The sequence below is a fragment of the Eschrichtius robustus genome, chromosome 14, assembly GCF_028021215.1.
Source record: "Eschrichtius robustus isolate mEscRob2 chromosome 14, mEscRob2.pri, whole genome shotgun sequence".
Classification (NCBI taxonomy): domain Eukaryota; kingdom Metazoa; phylum Chordata; class Mammalia; order Artiodactyla; family Eschrichtiidae; genus Eschrichtius; species Eschrichtius robustus.
The window spans coordinates 14,622,833-14,644,120 of record NC_090837.1 but is presented as its reverse complement, the minus strand read 5'-3'; the positions used below and the strand labels follow the sequence as shown (position 1 = coordinate 14,644,120).

At 50.2% G+C, this 21,288-nt stretch overlaps 1 protein-coding gene across 2 annotated transcripts in view; it reads right to left on the bottom strand.

The window, feature by feature from the left end:
• TBX5 (T-box transcription factor 5) overlaps positions 1 to 20,447 on the bottom strand; it is a 45,191-nt gene extending 24,744 nt beyond the window's left edge. For both annotated transcript variants that reach the window (XM_068563503.1, XM_068563504.1), the window contains exons 1-7: positions 19,810 to 20,447; positions 17,913 to 18,097; positions 16,185 to 16,279; positions 13,943 to 14,062; positions 12,960 to 13,107; positions 9,148 to 9,300; positions 1,298 to 1,389 (exon numbers count right to left, since the gene is read on the bottom strand). In XM_068563503.1, the coding sequence (XP_068419604.1) occupies positions 1,298 to 1,389; positions 9,148 to 9,300; positions 12,960 to 13,107; positions 13,943 to 14,062; positions 16,185 to 16,279; positions 17,913 to 18,059 (755 nt within the window). In that variant the 5' untranslated portion in view covers positions 18,060 to 18,097; positions 19,810 to 20,447. The remainder of the gene's footprint in view (positions 1 to 1,297; positions 1,390 to 9,147; positions 9,301 to 12,959; positions 13,108 to 13,942; positions 14,063 to 16,184; positions 16,280 to 17,912; positions 18,098 to 19,809) is intronic.
• Positions 20,448 to 21,288: the final 841 nt, after the last annotated feature.

The window sequence follows — 21,288 nt, the reverse complement described above, 5'->3', positions numbered from 1 at the left end:
GTGATGACAGACGACCATCAGGATAGGATGGGGGTTTAGACACCATAGAAATAAAAACTTGGCATCCCGCGCCTACGGCTGAAAATAGTTTGGCCTCTTTCACCTTTAAGTGGTATTTGTTGTCAACCTTTCCAACGGCCATAGATTAAACCCAACTCCAGTTCCCAAATGTAGACACGTAAAGCCAAAAATGTTTCTAAATAATCATGTAAGAACTTGGTTATTTTCGCCACAAAAAGCATCTTTACAAATCCACAATTGTGAAGGAAACCAGTTATGAATGCAGGAATTCATATGAGTGTGGTGTACGTGTCCCATCTGAAGATAATGGCATATTTATTTTTTAAGAGCATGCAAAATTAGATCTGGTAAGCCCGCTATCTGAAAACAATTTCCATGGCATGTATTTCTAAACGCAATGTTCAAACCACAAAGCTGCGGCCTATCTCTCTTTCCCTTTCTTAGGTCTCTTGTCCTCCTTTGAATGACTACATCTGTCCATTTGCCCAACTCTCCCTTTTCGTGTCTTCCAGAAGGGATAAGGAAAAGCTTCCTAAATGACCTCATTTTATTTTGAAATACTAAACCCACCAAAAAGGGAAGAAAAAAACTTTCTTGGTCAAAGGGATCAAGATGTATTTCTAATTCTCTTGCCATATGGTAAGTTATTTTGGAACTCTACCAAGAGGTAGAGAGAATATTTAACAAAATTGGCAACGCTTGTACAATCCTTTCAAATCAGACCAAATTCCCATTCTCCACAGCCCCTTCTATTCATCATATCAGCGACCGTGACCACAGCATATGTAAAAACACCGAGCAATTTTTATCACCAGCTTCCAATCCCCCCATGCCTGGGACACCACGTGGTGTCAACTTTGTCTGTATATCACCCCCAGGAACTCAAGCCATTAACCTCCCTTTCATTTATCAAGAGCTGTTGCCAAAAAGAACATCATTCATCGGCTGTGACTTATGGGAAGAAAGAGAGAGCGGACTTCACTTGAGGGAGAGAGACAACAGAGAAAGAGGACAAGATTGTAGCCTTTGTTCCCGAGGCAGATGGAGACCATCACATTCCCTCGGACATGCTCTCCCCTAAAGCTACGCGCTCCACGTTGCCTGATAGAGGAAACCACCCGGAGGGTTACCAGAAAGTGGGGTTGAAGAGGCTCTTTCTCCTTTTTCTTGATGGCAAAGAGGGCCCCATTTCTCTGTGTCTGCTCTTCTGGTGCTGCTGGCTCACCTGGGTTATCAGTGGGGGTGGGGAGTGCAGAGGCGGGGAGCCGGTTCTTACCTTTGCATTCTCGACATTCTGTGCAGCTCCATGTCATCGCTGCCCCGGAATCCTTTGGCAAAGGGATTATTTTCAATCTTTAACTGGGTGATCTGAAGGAAGGGAAGAGAGAGAGAGAGAGAGTTCCGTTTTCACTTGATTGTTACAAGACTACCTCGGGACCCGGCTAATAAGTGTCATGGAAACGCAACCTCTGGCAACCCAAAGAAGCAAGTTAAGCCAGTCACATCAATGGGACCCACCATGTCATTTGAAAGGAGGCTTTGAAAAATGTCCTAGATCAGATTGTATTTAAAAGGGGAAGAAAACCTGGTTTCAGTTTGCCCATTAATTGGAGTCCTACTCTGCATCATTCCGGCTGGAGTGGCTTTTTCTTTTTTTTTTTTTCTAAATCGTAGCATTTTGTGTTTCAAACACAATCTTGGCCTCAACACTTGGTACACCCCCTGCTCCTTGGAAAATTGTACCATGTTGACACGGTGTCAACTTCCTGCAGCGTGGCAATCTCCATTGGGAAGGTCTTGATTACTGTTCTCAAAATCCTACTGTGCCTCATTTCATGTTCATTTCATAGTTTCACAGATACAGTTTGCTAGCTCAGGTGGAAAATGGTGTCTAATTAAATAAAGACCAACATATAAAATTATAACATATACGATAGCTACCAAACAGCTTCAAACCTCTTTAATTGTCTAGGTAAGGGGACTTCCCCGGCGGTCCAGTGGTTAAGACCCCGTGCTTCCACTGCAGGGGGCAGTGGGGTTCGATCCCTGGTCGGGGAACTAAGATCCTGCATGCCCCACGGTAGGGCAAAAAAAAAAAAAAAATGTCTAAGTAAGGAAGAGAGAGCCCTCTTCTTGGAAATTTTTGTTGCACTATACAAAACTTAGTGATAGAACAGGGTCTTTGGTTCAAGGTCCAGAACCTTCATGGAAACCATCAACACATATTCTGTTAGCGTGAGCGTACAAGTAGCAGGTCTAAGTAAAAGAGTGCATCCCTATGGAGTTTGCCAGAAGTATTTCCTAAAAGCTGTGTGTGAACTGAATTTTTACATATCAAATCACTTTATGGAAACCCGGGCAGCATTCATCAGAGGCCAGTCATTCAAAGGTCACCTTCACCATCATTATCGTATCTATATAGTCCCTGTTCACTGGTCTGCTTAATACTTTTATTTAAATCAAACCACTTTTGATTTAAATTTATATTATAAAAATAATTATATCACTTCTCTATATGTCAAAGTGGAATCACTTGCTAGTCAATAAAAAGAAAATAAGTATATCAAATTCCCTCTACTGGGACTTCCCTGGTGGTCCAGTGGTTAAGAATCCACCTTCCAATGCTGGGGACACGGGTTCGATCCCTGGTTGGGGAACTATCTCGATCGTTGGTCGAGGAACTAAGATCCCACATGCCACGGGGCGACTAAGCCCGCACACCACAACTAGAGAGCCCGCGCACTGCAACGAAAGATCCCACATGCCACAACTAAGACCCGATGCAGCCAAAAATTAATTAATTAATTAAATTTTTAAAAAAATTCCCTCTCCTAGTACCCACGGAAAGTTCCAAACCTAAGGCCTGCCTTCTCTTTGTTGCAAGGGGAAATTCGACACTTTTAGAGAAGTATTTATGATAAACTGGTATTGAAGTAAGACTCCTCTCTGATAAATGAATAGAAAGATAATTGGAACAAGAACCATTTTTTCTGTGATTCCATCATCTTCAAGTACCCACAAAACCATCTCCTCTACCCCCAGTAGTATCGTTATAGACTTTGAGAAGCCAAGTAGCTGCTTTGAGAAACTAGGCGTAATTAATGAACGCACCCATAATTTGTCCATTTGGGGGCAAGCATTCTGGTCTGTTCATTTTTCTGGAAGAGGTGGTTTTATAAAGTTTCCTTCTAACTCCAAGGCTCTACCATGAACATAAAATTACTACATATGTGTGTGTGTGTGTGTTCACAATAAAATATATATGTAAAATTAACATTTTTTAAATGTTATGCGATTCCAACCGTATGACATCTTGGAAAAGGCAAAACTATGGAAACAGCATAAAGATCAGTGGTTGCCAGGGGTTAGGAGGAAGGGAAGGATGAACGAGAGAAGCGCAGAGGATTTTTAGGGCAGTGAAACGATTCTGTAGGATACATCGTGGTGAAGACGTGTCATTATGCATTTATCTAAACCCACAGAGTCTAGGGACTTCCCTGGCAGTCCAGTGCTTAGGACTCCACGCTTCCACTGCACCACGCTTCCACTGCAGGGGGCACGGGTTCCATCCCTGGTCGGGTAACTAAGATCCCACAAGCTGCATGGCACAGCCCAAAAGAAAAAAAAACAACCCACAGGTTCTACAACTCCAAGAGTGAACCCTGACGCAAACTACGAACTCTGGGTGATGGTGTGTCAATGTAGGTTCATCAACAGTAATAAATGTCCCACTCTGGGCGGGGGGGAGGCTGGGAGCAGGGGAGGCTGTACATGTAGGGGGACAGAGGGTAGACAGGAACTCTCTGTACTTTCCACTCAACTTTACCATGAACCTTAAACTGCTCCAAAAAATAAAATCAATTTTAAAACTTTTTAAATATGTCTGGGTATTTCTATGTATACACATTCCCTCCTCCTTCATTTTTTTAACTGTACTCATTCCTGCAACTTTCTGATTTTGAATTAACTCTTCAGAATGAGTAGAAATGTCTGTAAAATCTCTGTGGAAAACAGCAGAGGTTGGCACATACCGTAGATCAACGATACTGCAATAAAAAATAAAAAATGAAAAATCTCTTTGGAAAACAGTCTTGAACATGTGTACTCCTCAAGCCAGTTCTGAGTCCAAAAGCCCATCACCTAGTGGGGTTTTCTTTCTCACTCCGGTTTTATGACAATAAAATGCAGCCCAATTGACCATAACTCATTTTTTAAAGGGGGAGAGGGGAATTCTCAAAAAGTTAAGTAAAAATTAGATCATTTTTAAAAGGGGTGGAGGGAATCCTTACCCCGCTTTCTGTACCTCCCACCCACCCCGTGACGGAAGGCAGCCCCTGAATATACTGAGGACAGTAAGACAATGAGGGTGTGGCATCAGGGCTGAATTAATGCCTATTCCATGACGTCACTGTTCCACCAAGAGCTCAGGATAAAAAAAATTACCCTGAGAAAAAAAAGAAAAGGGTGGCTTTGGTATTTTATCAACAAAATTTTTTTGCTCAAACCCATTCTTTGCACCTCAAACAGATTAACTACTACCTAATTCTTGCTCTTATCACCATAGCTTCCAAAAATACGCACAGTTTGCTAGATGTACACTTAGGTGTGTGGATCTTACCTATGTCTTGGTGCAGATGCCTATTGGACATAAGAATTACCCGTGAGAAATGTTAACATGCAAGCTTAGGTGCAGGTAAAAATGTCCATCTGATTTCATACTTATTTCATACTTGGCCCCTCACTTACCATAACCCTGTCTCTGATATTCCCTTCCTAACACAGAGCTAGTCACTCACGGGCACATAAACCGATACACCTGGATGTCTGAGTTCTAACCAAAGGCTCCACTGAAATTGACTTCCATTCGTCATACAAATATACTCCCTCCAAAATAAGCATAAAACCGGATATCCGGGGGAGGGGCACGGGCGGGGGGGGGGGGGGGGAACAAATATAAATGCCAGCTCCAACCAGTGAGACAGAGGTTGTAAAAATTAATGAGAATAATTGTTGTGAATTCTCACTTTTGAAAAAAAAAAACAAAACCCTCGCGAAGGCCAGAAGTCTTAATTATGTCTCTCTATTAGGGGTTCATTTCCTGGTCCCAAGCAGAAAGCTCATACCTCATAAATACAGGCTCCATACACAATGATTTAAGCAGGAGGAAAATGCCTTTTAATGGCAAAGTAAGTTAATATCGGGGGAGAGACATGCTTGCATACAAAGCCACTGTTGCAGAAGCAGGGAAATGAAATGCCCATGTGACCTTTTTTTAACACCTAAATATTTCTAGGGATTGCTCTGGGAGCTGCTGACAACTGCAGCGCAAAACTTACAAAAACATGTTTCACAGAGTAAACGTCGCTGGGGAAGAGTCGGGCGTTTAAATATCTTTCCCAAGCTGTCAACCATCTGGGGAAATAACTCCCAAATCCAGCTTGGGATCACAGCTGGGATCAGGAAATATGTCGTGTCATTGGAATACCCGTGGTATACAGGTGTGTGACAGCAGCGTAAGAAAAGAACCCGGCCGCGTACCTGCCTCCACCTGGTACCTGGTACCTGCCTCCAAATCAGTCTGGAGGCACTAAGCCCTTTGGACCCAAAATTGGTGGCTCGCATTTTTCCAAATTGTCCTGGCAATTTAATCTCATAGACTGCTTTTCTTTCCCTGCGCGCTTATCCAAAGCATAACGCTGGGCAAACAGTCCTTGGATTGACAATGCAACCACGGAATGAAGCAACTAAACCACACACATTAACATTTGTAGTTGTGTTTCAACCACAGTAATGAGAACTTATTTAAAAATCTCAGTCTTACAGATTCTAAAATAGGGTAGGCAAAGAGTTTTCCAACACGCACGTTTTGGATGGAGTTGCCCTGTTAATAAACTGATCAGTTAAGTAGTCGATCAATGGAATCATCACTAACACTGTGCTGATTCTGTACCAGGTTCTGCACAAAACACATTCCACGGATTATCTCATTTTAATCCCCACAAAGACAATAACAACAACAACAAAAAAAGTCTCTTCTTATCCCCATTTTACAGATGGGGAAAACTGAGTTCAATAATCTGCCCAAGTCAAATGGGTTTGAACCCAGGCAGTCTGCCTGCAGACTCTCACCCTAACCCTACAGGAGGGTGAGGAACAGCTCAGGTGGCTTCTACCCATGAAGTCAGGAGTCTCAACATCCCGTCCAGGTGGGACAATAAAGTAACAAAACAGAGTCCACAAATCACACTCAACCTGACTTGCTTATTTAAGTCACACATCATATATCCATGCGGGGAATGTCTGCAAGGGCCTGGATTCTACTGGAAAAATCCATTGCTTTAGACTTCCTCCTGACAAAGAAAATAGGTGTCTTTGGTACTCAGTAACTAAGTACTGGGGAAAACCTCATATGGGGGAGAGTGACTGAAAGTGGTCTCCTATGAAATCCCTCTTCTGGATGTCAGGCTGGCTAAAAAGACCTATATGTACAGCACAACCGCGCTCCCTGGCCCAACCAATGAAGAAAATCAGTAACTCCTGTGTGATCCTCAAATACACCTATATCCATCACTCAACTGATCATGGTCATCATTTCATGATGTAGGTAAGTCAAAGCATGATGCTGTATACCTGAAACTCAAACAGTACGTATGTCAATTATATCCCAATAAAACTGGAAGAAAAACAAAAACAAAAAAAATACATATATCCAAATGCATACTTGGAGACCCACGTTTTGAGACCTGTGAGCGTTTAGATACACAATCTCCTAGATTGTGTTCAAAACTCACACATACACACCCCATTGGACAGGCACTCCACTCACACAGATCACCAAATATATTCCTTGGAGAAGACTTTTTTTTTTTTAAATAGAAATCTAGGGGGTGTTGGGTATGTCCCTAAGTGGCTACAGTGATAGTTTCATGGGTATATACATATGTCAAGCTTAGCGAATTGAATACTTCAAATAGTGCAGTTTACTGTATGAGAGTTATGTCTCAATAAAGCTATAAACAGAGAAAGAATGCGTGGTCCCCCAGACCTACCCACTCCTGATGGACCCCTAAGATCTTTACTACATAGAACTTAGGAATTTCCCCCAAAAGACCTGAACACCCACGTGTTTCTTTAACAGATCACTTTCATGTGTCTATCACTTCCTTTCCTCTGTGGATGAACATGGGTTTCCTTGGCAGAAAAAAAAAAAAAAAATCCAACATATTTTTGGATCCTCTGTCAGAACTAGGAGGCTCTAAGCATACATATATATGGGGAACTGAGCATCCTGGTGGCTATTTTTTCCTTTTTTTTTTTTTTTTTTTTTTTTGCCCTGTGGCCATCACCACAAAATTAAACATAGGTTTACAGCAGCCATCCAGGAAACAGGTTTCTAGCAGCCAGTCTCAAATAAGCCTGAAACAGTGCTGGAACTTTCAGGGCACTTGACCTTACTTTTTCGCTCTTATTGGTTCAACGAGTGGGAAGAACTTAAAAAAAAAAAGAATCCTTCTTTCCCTTTAAAAAGTAATTGCGTGGGGGTGGTGGGGGGAGTGAGTTTTCTGCTGAAAGGACGCTCTCTCAAGGCCTGGGATCCCAGGCAGGCCGTGTGGCCTGGAAGTGACCATCCGTCACAGCTTGCCTTGGTCACTGACAACCTGAATTTGGAGATTACCCGCAGCATTTCGTTACTGCCCTGGTTTCATGGGGGCAGGGGGTGGGGGGGATTAACCAACACACAGCCTCCGTGAAATGACCTTCAAGGGGTGACTGGAGGCTTTAGGGTGCTAAGCCCATCTCTCACCCTACCCTGGCCTCTCCTGCCTGGCTCCACAGTCCCTATACCTTCCCTCCACCCCACTCTTCCCTTGCAGGTTGAGGAGGGATAGGAGCTGTAGAGGGGGAGGGGCACCCCATCCCCATGTCCGTCTCAGTAAGTCGTCCACATGACCCGCCCTCACTGATCCCATATGGACCCTCTACTTTCCCCTCCCACAGCCCTCTAACCCCAAATCACTTCATAATACTCCCAACAGTCTACAGTCCCACAGCAGCAGCTGCCTCTCCCCAACCCTATATCTTGCCTTTCCCGATTCCAGATCTTTCCATAACGAGGCTTAGGAATCATTCAGTCCTGCCCTCCCTCCCAATAAAGTGAATCCACATGCACTCAGGTTTCTAAAGAACAGACATGAACCATGACGAGTCAAGACAAGCCCTTTCTCTTGAGCAAGAATAGAAGATACTCCCCCCAATCTGCGGTTATGGGGCACCCTGTTCCAACATCACGGTCAAGCCTTGAATGGCCCAAATCGGGGCCTGGATTTCGAACAGCGTGGGGGTCTGACAGTGACACAATCCACCTGCGACATCCCACCTCTATACCACACTACGGCCACCAAATGATGCATTGGTCGCGTGCATGCCTCCCCTCACCAAGCTGTGTTTTTGCAGGATGATATTTAAGTCCCCAGAGCTTTGATCCAGGCAGCTGGTGACACAGGTTGCTCAGTTTTTGCTTTTGTTTTAGCAATGCCAACCTTGCTTTAGTATGTGGTCCAGGGTCAGTAATCACTGAAACAATTAAGGAAGCATCTGGGAAAACCCAAGCTCAAGGTTTCCGGCAACTTTGCCACCTGCCCCGATTGGAATTGAAATGCATCCAAAAGGCAGAGTGGAGGAGGGAAGGAGACTGACCCCCCACAGAAAAGGTGGTCCCAGGAAGGGTGGCACCAGGTCCCCACCCAAGAGCACGGAGCCAGCCAATACGGGGACCTTTCTTCTCACTGATCACTTCACGACTGCAGCAAGATGCCTCCTTGTTACATTTGAGTACCGAGCATTGACACCACGTGGTCATCTATGGTTTGATAATTTCGTTTCTATCTGGGCTGAGTGTGCGTGTATGTGTGACTTTCGTGCCAACCGCGTGAATGTAGTACGAACAGCTGTGATCCTCAGGCTGCAGCTCTGTCCCTGCCCCAGCCCACTGAAGTAGAAGTTGGTGCCCACTGTGCTGAGGAATAAAGGTGCCCATAAAGCTAAAGGTTTTAGCAGGAGACCACTGCGATTCATGCAAACAAGCGGGCAGCCCCAGGCCCGCCGGTTCCTGGGTACTGGGCTTACCTTGTGGTTCTGGTAGGAAGTCACCGCAATAAACGCAGTCTCAGGAAAGACGTGGGTACAGAACGCAGTATTTTTTGAGCCAAATCCATTATTTTCGTCCGCTTTCACGATGTGTAATCTTGGCTGGTATTTGTGCATGGAATTTAGAATAATCTAAAAATAATAAAGAAAATGAGATTGTAAGAAAAATCAAACCCCTTTGTTTCCATAAAACCCCACTCTCCACCCCAAAATTATGTTCCTTATATAGGTTCTTGGAAAAAAGGTCCCATTTCTTTTCTCCTGTTTTTGAAAAGAAGCCAGTGATTTCATTAAAAAGAAACATTTCAAAAATGACAATTTCCATATGAAAAAGCCAGGGTAATATTCCAGGAATCTACCCAAAGCACACACAGCAGTAAATCAGAATGCTTAATAAAGTTAGTTTAATAAATTAACTCCCTGCGTAGGGCATGTCCCCCCCCCCCCAGTGGGAGTGAAGCAAGTTTGGGGCAAGGAATTGGTGCCCCCCTCAAGGAAGCCTGGGCAACAATTTTGGAATGAAAGGACAGCAGAAACAAATAAACAAACATATATATATATATATATATATATATATATATATATATATATATATATATATATATATATATATATATATATAATATATATATATATATATATATATATATATATATAAATATAACTACCCCCCCCAAGAAAAAAAGGCTCAAAGAGATGCAAAGGAAGAGACCAAGCATTTGCACAACTGGAAGAAATATCGCAGGAAAAAGAGAGGAAAACGGTGGGGAGGCGGAGACTCTAAGGATGTGAGTTGGGCGGGAGGGAAGCACCCACCCCACCCCTAACATCAAACAGGGGTCTGGTTGCCCTTGAGATTCCCTGTCTCCAACTTCACAATATTTCAGGATCTGCCACCGGAATTATCCCCAGACCTGGCCCCGGACAGCACTGTGGCATCTGCTTTGGGGGGAATATTTTTCTCCTTCCTTTCTATCTTCTCCATGTCTTGGGGAGGGGGGGGGTCCCAGGGACTAGTGGGGGGTCTCACTGTTGCAGCTCTTATTACAACCACCACTGTGAATATTAGGAGGGGGTCTGCAGTCACCACACTCTTGCTGGAGCGGAACTATCCAGAGAAGATGAGTATCTTTACTAAAAAAAAACTGAGTTTGTTGTTCTGATGGCGCCGTGCTTTCGATGCTCCCGGGAAGCTGGTAGCTCAAAACGTTCTGATCTATACCCACCGAATGGGCGAACTGCCGCGTTTCACCAGCTGAAAAACCTGGCCTGCTTTTTCCCCAGGACCGCAAACTGAGCGGCGGAGGTAGTCTCAGCGTCTTTGATTGGATGACCCTGGGGCAGGGTTCTCGGGCCAACCCTTGAAACCGACCTGGAGGAGGGGGAGGGGAGCGCGGCCCGACTCGGCCGGGGGAGGGGCGAAAAGCTCGGGACCCCGCGGCTCCCCGACCCCGAGCCGCGCGGCTCTAATCTCCGGCCGCCGCGGCCCGGCCGCCTCCCTGGCCGGTAGCGACGCCGGCCGGGGCGGCGTGGCGACAGAGAGACGCAGCGGGGCCCTGCGGGCCGGCGCGGCCACCGTCCCGGCTTAGCCAAATTGCTTTGACGGCTGGGGACAGTGTGGAGACATCAGCGCGAGGGCGATCTAAATGGCCCTTAATTTCATTAGGGCGGCTCTGGACTCAAAAGTCCGGAGTTTGGGGTGGGAATACGTGGCAACTGGGGAGTCCGAAGCGGCTCAGGGCACCGCGCCCTCCTCCGCGGAATTGGAAGGACTTGAAACTCACACGGGCGCCCAGGGCTCGGGACCGTGCGCGCGCCTTCCCCGGGGGGCCACCCCAAAGGCACACCCGGGGCCGCAGAGGGAAAGCTAAGGAGCCCAGAGCAAGGTGCCACGGAGGCCCAGCCTCCAGAAGGACGCGGTCCTGGGAGATGCACGCAGGACCTTTACAAAATGGTCCCTTCTCTCCCCAGCGCTTAACCTAAAGCATCCGTTCAGCATCCGCAGGGACAGCAAGTACACCGTCAGCCAGCCAACACCCACGCAAGGTGGAGGTCACGTCTGCGCTGGGATGCACCACAAGCTGGACGCTTCAGGCAAAACACCCTGGTTTAAACGCAAAGGAGACCCGGCATTTTGCCTAGAAACGCCCCCCCCCCCGCCCCTTTCCTCTCCCTTCCTACAGCGTAGAAGGGGAATAGGCCTTCCATCTCTCTTCTCCAGTGGTCAACAGTCCGCTCTCACACCAACCACGTGTACAGTGGCATTGAGCACATCAGTGGAGGGCCCTGGTCCCCTTCCCAACACAGACTCAGTGCTTCAGCCCTAAGGCCCCACAAGAACGGATTTCTCATTTGGACCGTCACAAACTGTCCTCCCTCCGGATCAAATGCATTCGTACCCCATCCCCTCATGTCCCCAAACTGGGAACCCTGTGTGTTGATTCTCCAAAGTGGCAGGATGCAGGTCACTTCTGGAATTAGAGAGACCTGGCCTCAGATCCCTGTTCCCAAATACAAGCTGTGTGACCTCAGGCAGGTAACCTCCCCTCCCCTGGACTCCATATAAAGGCTGTGTATTTCCATCCTCCTCTCTAGGCTGCTATGAGGATCAAATGCCCTAAGACGAACCAGCCTATTTGTTTGGTGGAATCATCAAACTAAGGGTTGTAAACTCTGAATTCAGAGACTGCGTTCTGTCCTTGTGATTATTTCCAATGAAGAGATTTAGGGACGTTTTCCCTCAAATCAGTGTTCTGTTCATTTGTTTTTCTTTGGGGGAAGAGAGGATGATACCCTATAGAGAATCTACTAGAAGCTACACATTCTCTTGGAGGGTGGGGGACTGCACGCTCAATATCCTGCAATTTCAGGGAGTTCATCAGGCTCCTCTGTCTCGGGGCCAATCCAGATTCCAGGTGTAGGGCCCTGATCTTGGTTTGCCCACTCTGGGCATGGGGGGAGGAGGGGGGAAAGCTGGAAGTTGGGAAAAAAACAGATAAACCCAAGAGTGTCGAGCTAAAAGGGGCACGAGTACCGGAGTTCGCCTCTGGTGGGTTGGTTTCCCCATCTGTAAAAGAGGAAGCAGGGGGCCCTAAGGTCTCCCTTTCAGCCGGAACATCCCCATAATATGGCAGGATTTGGAAGGAAGTAGGTAAGGTATACAGCGCCCATCGTGGTCCAGCCTCTGCAGTCTGTGCTGAGTACCTGCCGAGCTAGAGGGCCCATGTTTTCGGCAGGACTCAAAACACTGCTCCCCACCCCTCATCACAGATGGGGCTGAACGAACAGGAATTCCAGGCCCAGAGTGAACTGCCTTAGTCACCCCATGACCTCTGTCCCTCAGCAAAGGCAGGCGGGTTGGGTGCTGGCAGCAGGGATGCAGGGTGAGAGCCCCAGGCCAGGAGACCTAGGGGGCTTGATCGTCAGCCACCCGGGAAAGACACACCCAGAGCGTGAACTAGTGGACCACGGGGTGGACGGCAAGGGGCAGATGTCTGGGTAGGAGAGAGGCGGACACAGCCAGGAAGAATTAGAAGGTGTGAGAAATAAGAGAAAAGAAAAGAGAGATGAGAAAGAGGAGAGAAAGGGGAAGAGAAAGGAAGGCCAGGTCAAGAAGGGAGAGAGAGTAAAAGACCAAGGCAGGTGAAATGGAGCAAAGAAAGAAGCGTGGGTGGGCAGCGTGAGGAGCCAAGAAGAGAGAGAAAGTCCTGGAGAAGAGAGAGAGGAGAGTCAGGTGAGGAAGAGAAGGTGTGAACCTGAAGATACAAGGAAGATCTGCACGAGGTACTCACATGCCCAAATGGGTCCAGGTGGTTGTTGGTGAGCTTGAGTTTCTGGAAGGAGACGAGCTGCCGCATCCAATGCGCCCCAGTGGCCGGCGAGTCCGGGTGCACGTAGAGGCGGCCCGGCATGGCGGGCTCCGCTTTGCCCGTCACAGACCTAGACCAAGGAGAGGCGCCACCCCCCTAGACTTAGTGCACCGTGGTGCCGGCTGGTTCTTGAGCAAAGCAACGGCTGCTGAATACGAGAATGATCTGGAAATGGCCTGACCCTCAGGTCTTGCTTGGGCATCTGCAATGCCAGATGCGCAGAAAGCCTGGAGTTGGTGTCCAGGCGAGCGCTCCCACCACCACCGCCGCCGCCCGGCTCTTTCTCCTTCCATCTAATTCCTCCCCCAGCACCAAGGGCGCCGTGGGGAGCCTCGAAGCGTCTCTCTGCCCATGAACAACTGGCGGGTTCTGGAAGCCTGGATGTGCAAAAAAGTCTCGGGAAGACTCCTTGAGGGCTTTCCAAAGGGGCTTCGTCTTCAAGCCTCTGCACTCTTGGCAGCCGCCGGAGCAATGTACCCAAGGAATGGGCCTCTCCTCTCTTGCCTGTTTAACTCAAATACCCCGGACTGATTTTGCAATTTCATAAAAAAGGCATGTTCAAAGCAGGTAACTCATAAAAAATAACTGTTAATGGTTTATGCCCCCAGAAATAGCTCCAACGCTTGGTAACAATACCCTTTTTAAAAATCCACAACCCTCCGATGCAGCAACAGACATGGGCACTTTACTTCCTCTGAGCCTCAGTTTTCTCGTTTATAAAATGGGGGCTAATGGCTGCTCTTTCTTTTTCTCAGGGTGAGGTCAGGAGGATGCAGCGGAAGGGGCAGCAAAAACCTCTAGCACACAGTAGGAGCTCAAAACAATGTTTATTGGTTCAGTGGGGAGAGGGAAGTTTGGTTTGCACGGTCCTCCCCGCCCTCCCCGCCAGCCGCTACGGTGCCTACCATTTATTATCTGCGAACTTGTATCTGTGGTCGTCGGCGGGAACGATGTCCATAAGGAGAATGTACTTCGTTTTGGGATTAAGGCCGGTCACCTTCACTTTGTAACTGGGAAACATCCGCCTAGGAGAGACGGGGAGGAGGAGGAGACACAGAGGCAGAGGGAATTAATGCAAATATTCTGAAGAGCGCGTCCACAAATTTTGATGGAAGAATCGATCTTTTAAGAAACGTGGACGAGAAACGCGGCCCCTGCTCCGCTCTTGCCAAGATCCATCCCAGGTTTCCCTCCAAGTTATGGGGAGGAGAAAGGCCAAGAGATGAGAAAGCAGGCTGGGACTACACCTATCTATAGGAGGAAATAGAAAGCAGACGGCGAGGACTTCAAGAGACCGGTTTCGAGGAAGCCCTGAAAGGGACCCCTCATTTCAACTCTTGCTAAAGACTCTTTTCAGAACCAGACACCTACTTTTTTATTTGGGGGCAGGAAAAGGCTTGTTAAAAAAAAAAAAAAAGGAAAAGAAAAAGAAAAAAGTTGGCTTCCTCCGCCCAGCCAGGTGCTTTGGCCGCTCTGAGCAGCGTTGCGCGTCACGTGGGCACCCACCTGGATGCTCCCTGGGGCTGCCCGCGCGTGGATACCCACGGCACGTCCTGGCTTCACTCCGCCCCCAGGGTACAGCTCGGTGCGTGACCTCTGACACGAGTGTCCCGCAGGAGTTTCTTCCTAAATGTCCCCACCACATCTCCGAGGCGCCTGGCACTCCTCCTTAGAGAGTCCAAACGCTTTGGCCCTCCTCAAAGAAATTTAGTTTCGGACGGAACCGGGCCCTGCGCGAGGATCGGGTGGTTGCAAGGAGGTTCCGCCGCCCCGCATGTGCCGGGCGCGCTCCCCATCTCCATCCGGCCTCGGGAGGAGGGCGCCCCGGAAAGCAAGCCTTCCCAAGGCCGCCCGGGGCGCAAGGACCAGTTGCTGGAACCTGGCTCGCTCAAGGATGGCGGGAAGGGGTGAGTGGAGACCTCTCCCTCTGGCCTTGGAGCCTCGCCTCGCGGTGTTTATCTGCCCGAGCGAGCGCGCCTGGAGGCGGAGGCGCAGGCGCCGGAGGCTTCGCAGGCCTTTTATAGTTAAATCCCGTTGGCTCAGGCTTGGGAGGGAAAAAGGAGGCCCCGGCCGCCCTTTCCTTCCTCGGCGGAATGGGAAGAGGACCTGAGTTCTTTGGTATAAACAGAACGCGCCTCCTGCTCGCTCGGGCTGAGCGGGGGAGCACACATTGTTTAATTTCAAATAATAATAAATGTCACTGTTGTCAGTTTATTGCGGGAGGCTTGGGCTGCACAAGCGGTGGGCGTCTGGCGAGGCGGCTCCACCCGCCCCTTTCACACACTCGGTGGCTTCGGCCTACCGGATCCTCGGCTTCACACGCCTGCTGTGCGCAGACGGGGACTTTCTGCCCTCAGGGACGCGGAGGGCCAGTCCAGCGCCGGTAGGGACGTGGCGGGGTTGTCCCCGCACCCGGGCGCACTCAGACGCTGAGATACCGAGTTGCACGGCCCTCCTACCCCCTCCCCCAGAAGTCTCGCATTTCTAGCTAAAACTGTGAGCTTTTAAGAGGAACTCCGGGGTGAGTGTCTTGATGAAACGGCCGTGTTTATCGGTGTCTGTATATAGAGACCTGCCGAGCCCCGGTTCACTTTCAAAGGCTTCGCCTGCTTTCTATAAACAATGAAAGAGGTAGCGAATACATTCAACGATTCCGAGTTTGGCGATCGGGTGGGACTCTGGAACCGCTCCAAGGTCAGGGAGGGTGGGAAGGAGGGTCTGGGCCAGGAATCAAGTCTGAGATCCCATGAAACCCAAACCCCGTCTCATCTCTGTGTGTCTCTGCAACTCTCTGTTCTCCCGTTGGCTCTCCCACCTCATCCCTCCTTCTCTTATTACTAATCCATCCAGATAGCACAGCCTCCCAAGCTCTTGCTTCTTCTTATATACGAGGTGGAAGAAACACCCAGTTCCCTGAGTTGAATCTTTCAGGTATTTCCCGTCTCACCGGTGGAGATCACTGGAGGAATTCACCGTTCTCCTCTTTAACCAGAATAGAGTCAAATAAGATATATTCATATTCTCTCGCTCTCGCTGTCTCTCTCCCTCCCTCTCTGTTTCTATTCTCCCCTTTTTCTGGTCTCCCACACCTTTCTTAGTCTCTCCCACAAGTTCCCTGTACCTCCTCCACAGAGGTGACCATCTCACCTGCCAGCCTTGGTTATGATCATTTCCGTGCCCACTTCGTGGAATTTCAGCCACAGTTCTCTTTCATGGAGAAACACCTTGATCCCTTCCATGCCCTATAAGAAGGAGAGAAAAGTCAATGAGGCTTGCCTCCCCAAACTCCCCCAAAACACAGAGCTTTCTCTTCCTTCCCCCTCGAGGCAGTGGGCTCGTAGGCTGAAATCTGCCCCCAGCCCACTGCAGCAGTGTCTGGGCTCTGGAGCAGCCCCTGCCCAGGAATCCCTGTGAATGCTCTCTCCCGGGCAGGTCTTAATCCCACAGTGCAGAGCTGTCTCCTTCTAATGCCACCAACACAAGGCTAGAGAAAAAACCCCAGCCATCAGGGTGTTCCAGAATGTGCATGGGGAGGAGGGGGGCTGAGAAAAAAATGGGACCAATCCCAATCCGCTTTAGCCAAGGGGCAGCTAAAAGGAAAAAAAAAAAAAAATACCTCAATCTTGAAAAACCCACCCAGGATATTCTTATGTAGACACCCAGATGTCCACACGAAAATAGACAGATGTGCACTGTATACATGCGTGTTTATTCTCACCATGGCAGTGCATATGTAGACATAGGTGAAATATAAAATTTTAAATATTTATATAATAGGTTTCCACAATCCCAAACAAAAATTAATTCTCAAATGTCTATATTAACATACCTCCTAGGCCCTCCTCACATCCAGCTTCGTTCATTTCAAGCTGTTTGGGTTATGGGCGAAGCGATTTAACATTTCTACTTTCAACTACAAGTTATTTTACAAAACCCATACAAAAAAATTACATACAAAGTCTTCGTTTTGCAATAATTTGTAAACGTCTAACAAGTAGATTTGTTTTTCCCTGAAAGAAAACCTCTTTAAGTTTCTGAAAATGCGTGCCCACTGTCTCAATACAAATATACGCGCATCTTCCTGAGATGTGAAGGGCAAAGGAGAGAGACAATGAAAAAGCCAGGAAGGACATCGAAATCCCAAAGAAGGGTTTTAGCTGTGTGCAAACATCTTTTCTTGTCAAGACACCCCGCTTCCAGCCCTCTGACACCCTATTCCAAAACCATCAAGGTCTGCGGACGACGCCTTGAGCGCCCAGGGCGCCGGGGGTGAAGGGCACAGAGCGAGAGGCGAGGCTTCACGCTCGGCTCGGGCCCAGCTTCCAGCCAGGCGAGCCCGGGCTCCCCGCGCCCTCCCGGCCCAGCCGCGCGCGCTCCCCGCCGCCGGCCCCGCGGAGCCAGCCCACCAGGCCCCGGCCGCCAGACAAACGGTGCAGCGCGCGCGGCTGCGCGGTGACGCGGAGGAGGCGGGAGGAGGCGAAGGCTACGAAAGATCTGAAGAGGGGTCAAGCCATCGCTCATGCCGGCCTGAAGCGGCCGCTGACCCGACCCTTAATGAGGCGTTCAAGCCGAGTTTACACCTAGTGCAGCAGGAAAGAAATGATCTGGGCCATTGTTCGCTGGCCCCAAAGAGCCGGATCTTTGAGGCTCCCCTAACAACTTCAATGTATTTCAAAAATCCTCTGGCCATAAAGATAATCGTCACAATAAAGTGGATGGCACTATACTGGCATTCAGGGAGGCACGGCAGAGAAGGGTGGAATTGCGCAAGGATAAAAAGAAAAGGGGCAAATCATGGGCACTGCCCGCCCCCCTTGCCCAAACACTCGAAAGAGGGGCTTTGGTTTCTGCAAAGGTCCCCAAGGCCCTTCTTACCTGCTGGGTGAAGGCGGCCTGCGGGGACGACGGGGACTTGCTGGGGGCCCCTAGCGCGCTCTCGGGTTTTGAGTCACAGGGTAGATCCTTGGAGTCTGGTTCCAGGGGTGTGTGAGCCAGGCCAAAGCCCTCGTCTGCGTCGGCCATGGTGAGCCCGGGGCCCTGTGACCGCCCGGGGTCCTGCTCTGAGGACGGGAAGGAAAGAGAAAGACAGATGGCGGGGGACGGGGTGGGCGCAGAGGAAGAAAAAGAGGTTGGAAGCACAGTTCTGGTGACAGGAGGGAACAGTGAGTAGGCTGCCAGCCGCAGTTTCCAGCTACCAGCACCTCCGTCCCCAGCTGAAGGAGGCTGCAGAAGGTCCCGTTATGATTATCATTACTATTACTTTAAGACCACGCACAACCTCTTGCGAAAGACCCGCGTCACAGCGGGAGGAGGCGAGGCCCGCATCTCCCCTTCGCAGGCTCCCCCGCGATAAGCGAGCTGCCCGTCAAATTTGTCTGGACTTCTGGAAGAGCCAATAAAGATAAGGCCTGGGTATTTTTGGAAGCCATTGGGTACGAACCAAAAACAAAACAAAACACAAACCTGGTGCCCTTCTGAGATTGTTTTTTTTCTTCGTCAAATTACAAGAGGCCAGCAGAGCCCTGTTTATGAAAACTCACAAGAGGAATATTTTTCTGCAGCAGGCAAAATGCCTGAAATAACCCGCCTCTCGCAAAAACCAAAAACATAGGAAAGATCTGCTGATCGAGAAACCAGGTCTTGAGAATTCACGTTCATCTTCTATCGGTCACAGGCCTTGAAATTAAAAGTCCTTTAACATTGAGTCCTCCCCTTTCCCCCAACTGTAAGCAACATGAAAAGTAAAAAGGAGCCAAACAGGGCAGGAAAGCGGCGGCGCAGCGGTTCGGAGGGCGGTGCGCGGCTGGGTGCCGGAGGCCAGCGCTGGGGGCGCGTTCTCCTCGTTTTCTCGGCTCTCCAGCCCGAGACGGGCATTTTGTCGAGCGGCCTGGCCGAGGGGAGCTTCTCCGAGCTTCCGTCGGGCCTGGCTCGCTGGAACTGCAGGCCCAAGCTCGGGGTTGGCGACGCCAAAGTGGTGCCCGGATAAATCCTGGGCTTCCGGCGTTGAACCGGCCACTGAGGTCTGACACAACTTGCAAAATGGCCCGGGGTTACAAGCATGTGAGGTTGGAACACGCAAAATAACAGCTGCAGAACGGTTCAAGCCCGGAGGAGCCTGCCTCCTGCTCTGATCTCCTTCCAACATCCTCTACGTTCCCAAGTAGGGATTTCCTCCCTCAAAACCCGGGAAGACAGGGAAGGAGGCGCAAGAAATGCCTCCCCCCTCCCCCAAATCTTAGCAGCCGCTTGGGCAAAAGGCTGGATCCCACCCCGGGTCTGCAGTGGCAGGAGACCCAGAAATGGTGCCGAGGAGAAGATCAGCTTCTGAGGCCCGACTCCCACCCAAGCCGCCTCTTTCACCACGCCCTTGGGGTTTGGGGTAGGCGGTGAGGGGAGCCCCGAAGCCTGCTCATAACAAAAGAAAGTGGGGCTGGCGTGCCCCACGTGCGCTCCCATTTCACCGCCGGCCGCGGGGACAGTCCCACCGCGAGCCCTGGCCGGGGTCCCGGGGATCTCGGGGCTGGCGGGGCCGAACGAGATGCGGCTTGACAGAACCGGGCCGCGCGTGCTGCAAACCTCAACGCCTCTCCCCCAGCCCCGGCCGCCTCCTCGGCTCTACGCGCCGGGCAGCTCCGGGCCGCGTAAAATCTCCGCGAGCCGGGCCCTGCAAAATCCGAGGCCAGGCTTCGAGTGCCGCGTTCCGCGCCTCCCTGAGCCGGCTCGGCCGGCGGGCTCCCTCCCCAGCCTCCCGGGCCATCTGCGGAACTGTTACCTCGCTCGGTGAAGCCGGTGCATTCACTGCATCCCTTCTGGCTCCTAGCAGGGAAGCCGGCGGCGAGGCGGGGGCGCGGGCATGGTGGCTCCGGGGTCTATGGGGGGGACTGCTTCCCCAGACCAGCGGCTACCGCTGCCTACAAAGGAGGACCCACCGCGGGAGCCTCGGCAGTGACTGCCCACAATTCAACTCACACACCTCCCCCGCTTGCGCTCGCGCTCCCTAAAGACTTCCAAGTTGTCAGGCGCCAGAAGGGCTCCGAAGAAAGCAAAACAGCAGCCTCCGGGAGCACCTCCAATAATATAATCTCAGTGCCCTGCTTCTCCCTTGTACCCACAGGGAGGGAAAATTGGGAGACAAGAGGGAGCCTGCGAATGGTAGACGTCCTTTCTGAGCGCAGCTTTCAGGGTTAAAGTTCCGGAATCCGAGGTAAGAGTCGGTCTCTCTCCCTCTCTCTCTCTGTCTCTCTGTCTCTCTCTCTCTCTCTCTGTCTCTCTCTCAGAAATACAAGCCGACTCAGCTGAGCTCGGTGACGTTGGGCTGCCTTGATGCTTACAAAGTACTGAAATTGCCTATCCAACTAGCTGCCACTGCACGCCGCCTGCCTCTGTCTGTCTCTCTCTCTCTCTCCCTCCCTTCCTCCCTTCCTCCCTCCTCCCTCTCCCTTCCCACTCCCTCCCCCAACCACCTTTTCCATTAGATTTCCCGAACACTCAAATCACAACAAGACTCTCAAACCCAGACCTCGAGATCACCCCCTCCTCTCCACCCGCTCTCCAACCTCCATCCATCTCTGCTTCTCTGAGCGCGGCTCGGTGGCTGCAAAAAATCCTGCACAAATCATCGCAAACCCGCTCGGCTTCTGCCCGGGAAGTAATCTCGGTGACGCGGCTGTGCGGAGAACGGAGTACGAACGCACGAGGCGTGCACACACACGCTGGGAGCCTCCTCTGCACCCTTGCCCGCGTTCTCTCTCCACCGCTGACCTCAAGACGGAGAACTGCCTGACCCCGCCTGGCCCAGCCTGCCGCCGCTAGCCGCCCTGATATCTCCCCCCATCCCCACTCATCACCCCGACTCTGAGAGACTCCGGGGTGAAGGCAGGGTGAAGGTGCGTGGGGATAGGGGCCGAGATCAAAGATGCCCAGAAACCGCCCTGCGCTCCCACCCCCTCAGGGCCACCAGACCTCCCGTGATGGAGGTGTACACAAGGCAGTGCCCAGTTTTATTAAAATAATCAAACAGTCACTGGGGGCTGGCTGGGGTTTTCATCTCCACTCGGCTCCTCTCCCTGCCCTCCCCCTATCTGAAATGTATTATTTTGAGGGTCGAGTTGAAGAGGTCAATAGAAGCGTAAACACAGTCAGTAGGTCTTAGCCTGAGCAGACCCAGCTTGGAAAGTCAAGAATTAGTGCTTGGAACAAACGTCAGGGTCCCCGTTTTTGTTTCTCACCCATGTCTCTGTCACCCTGTTCT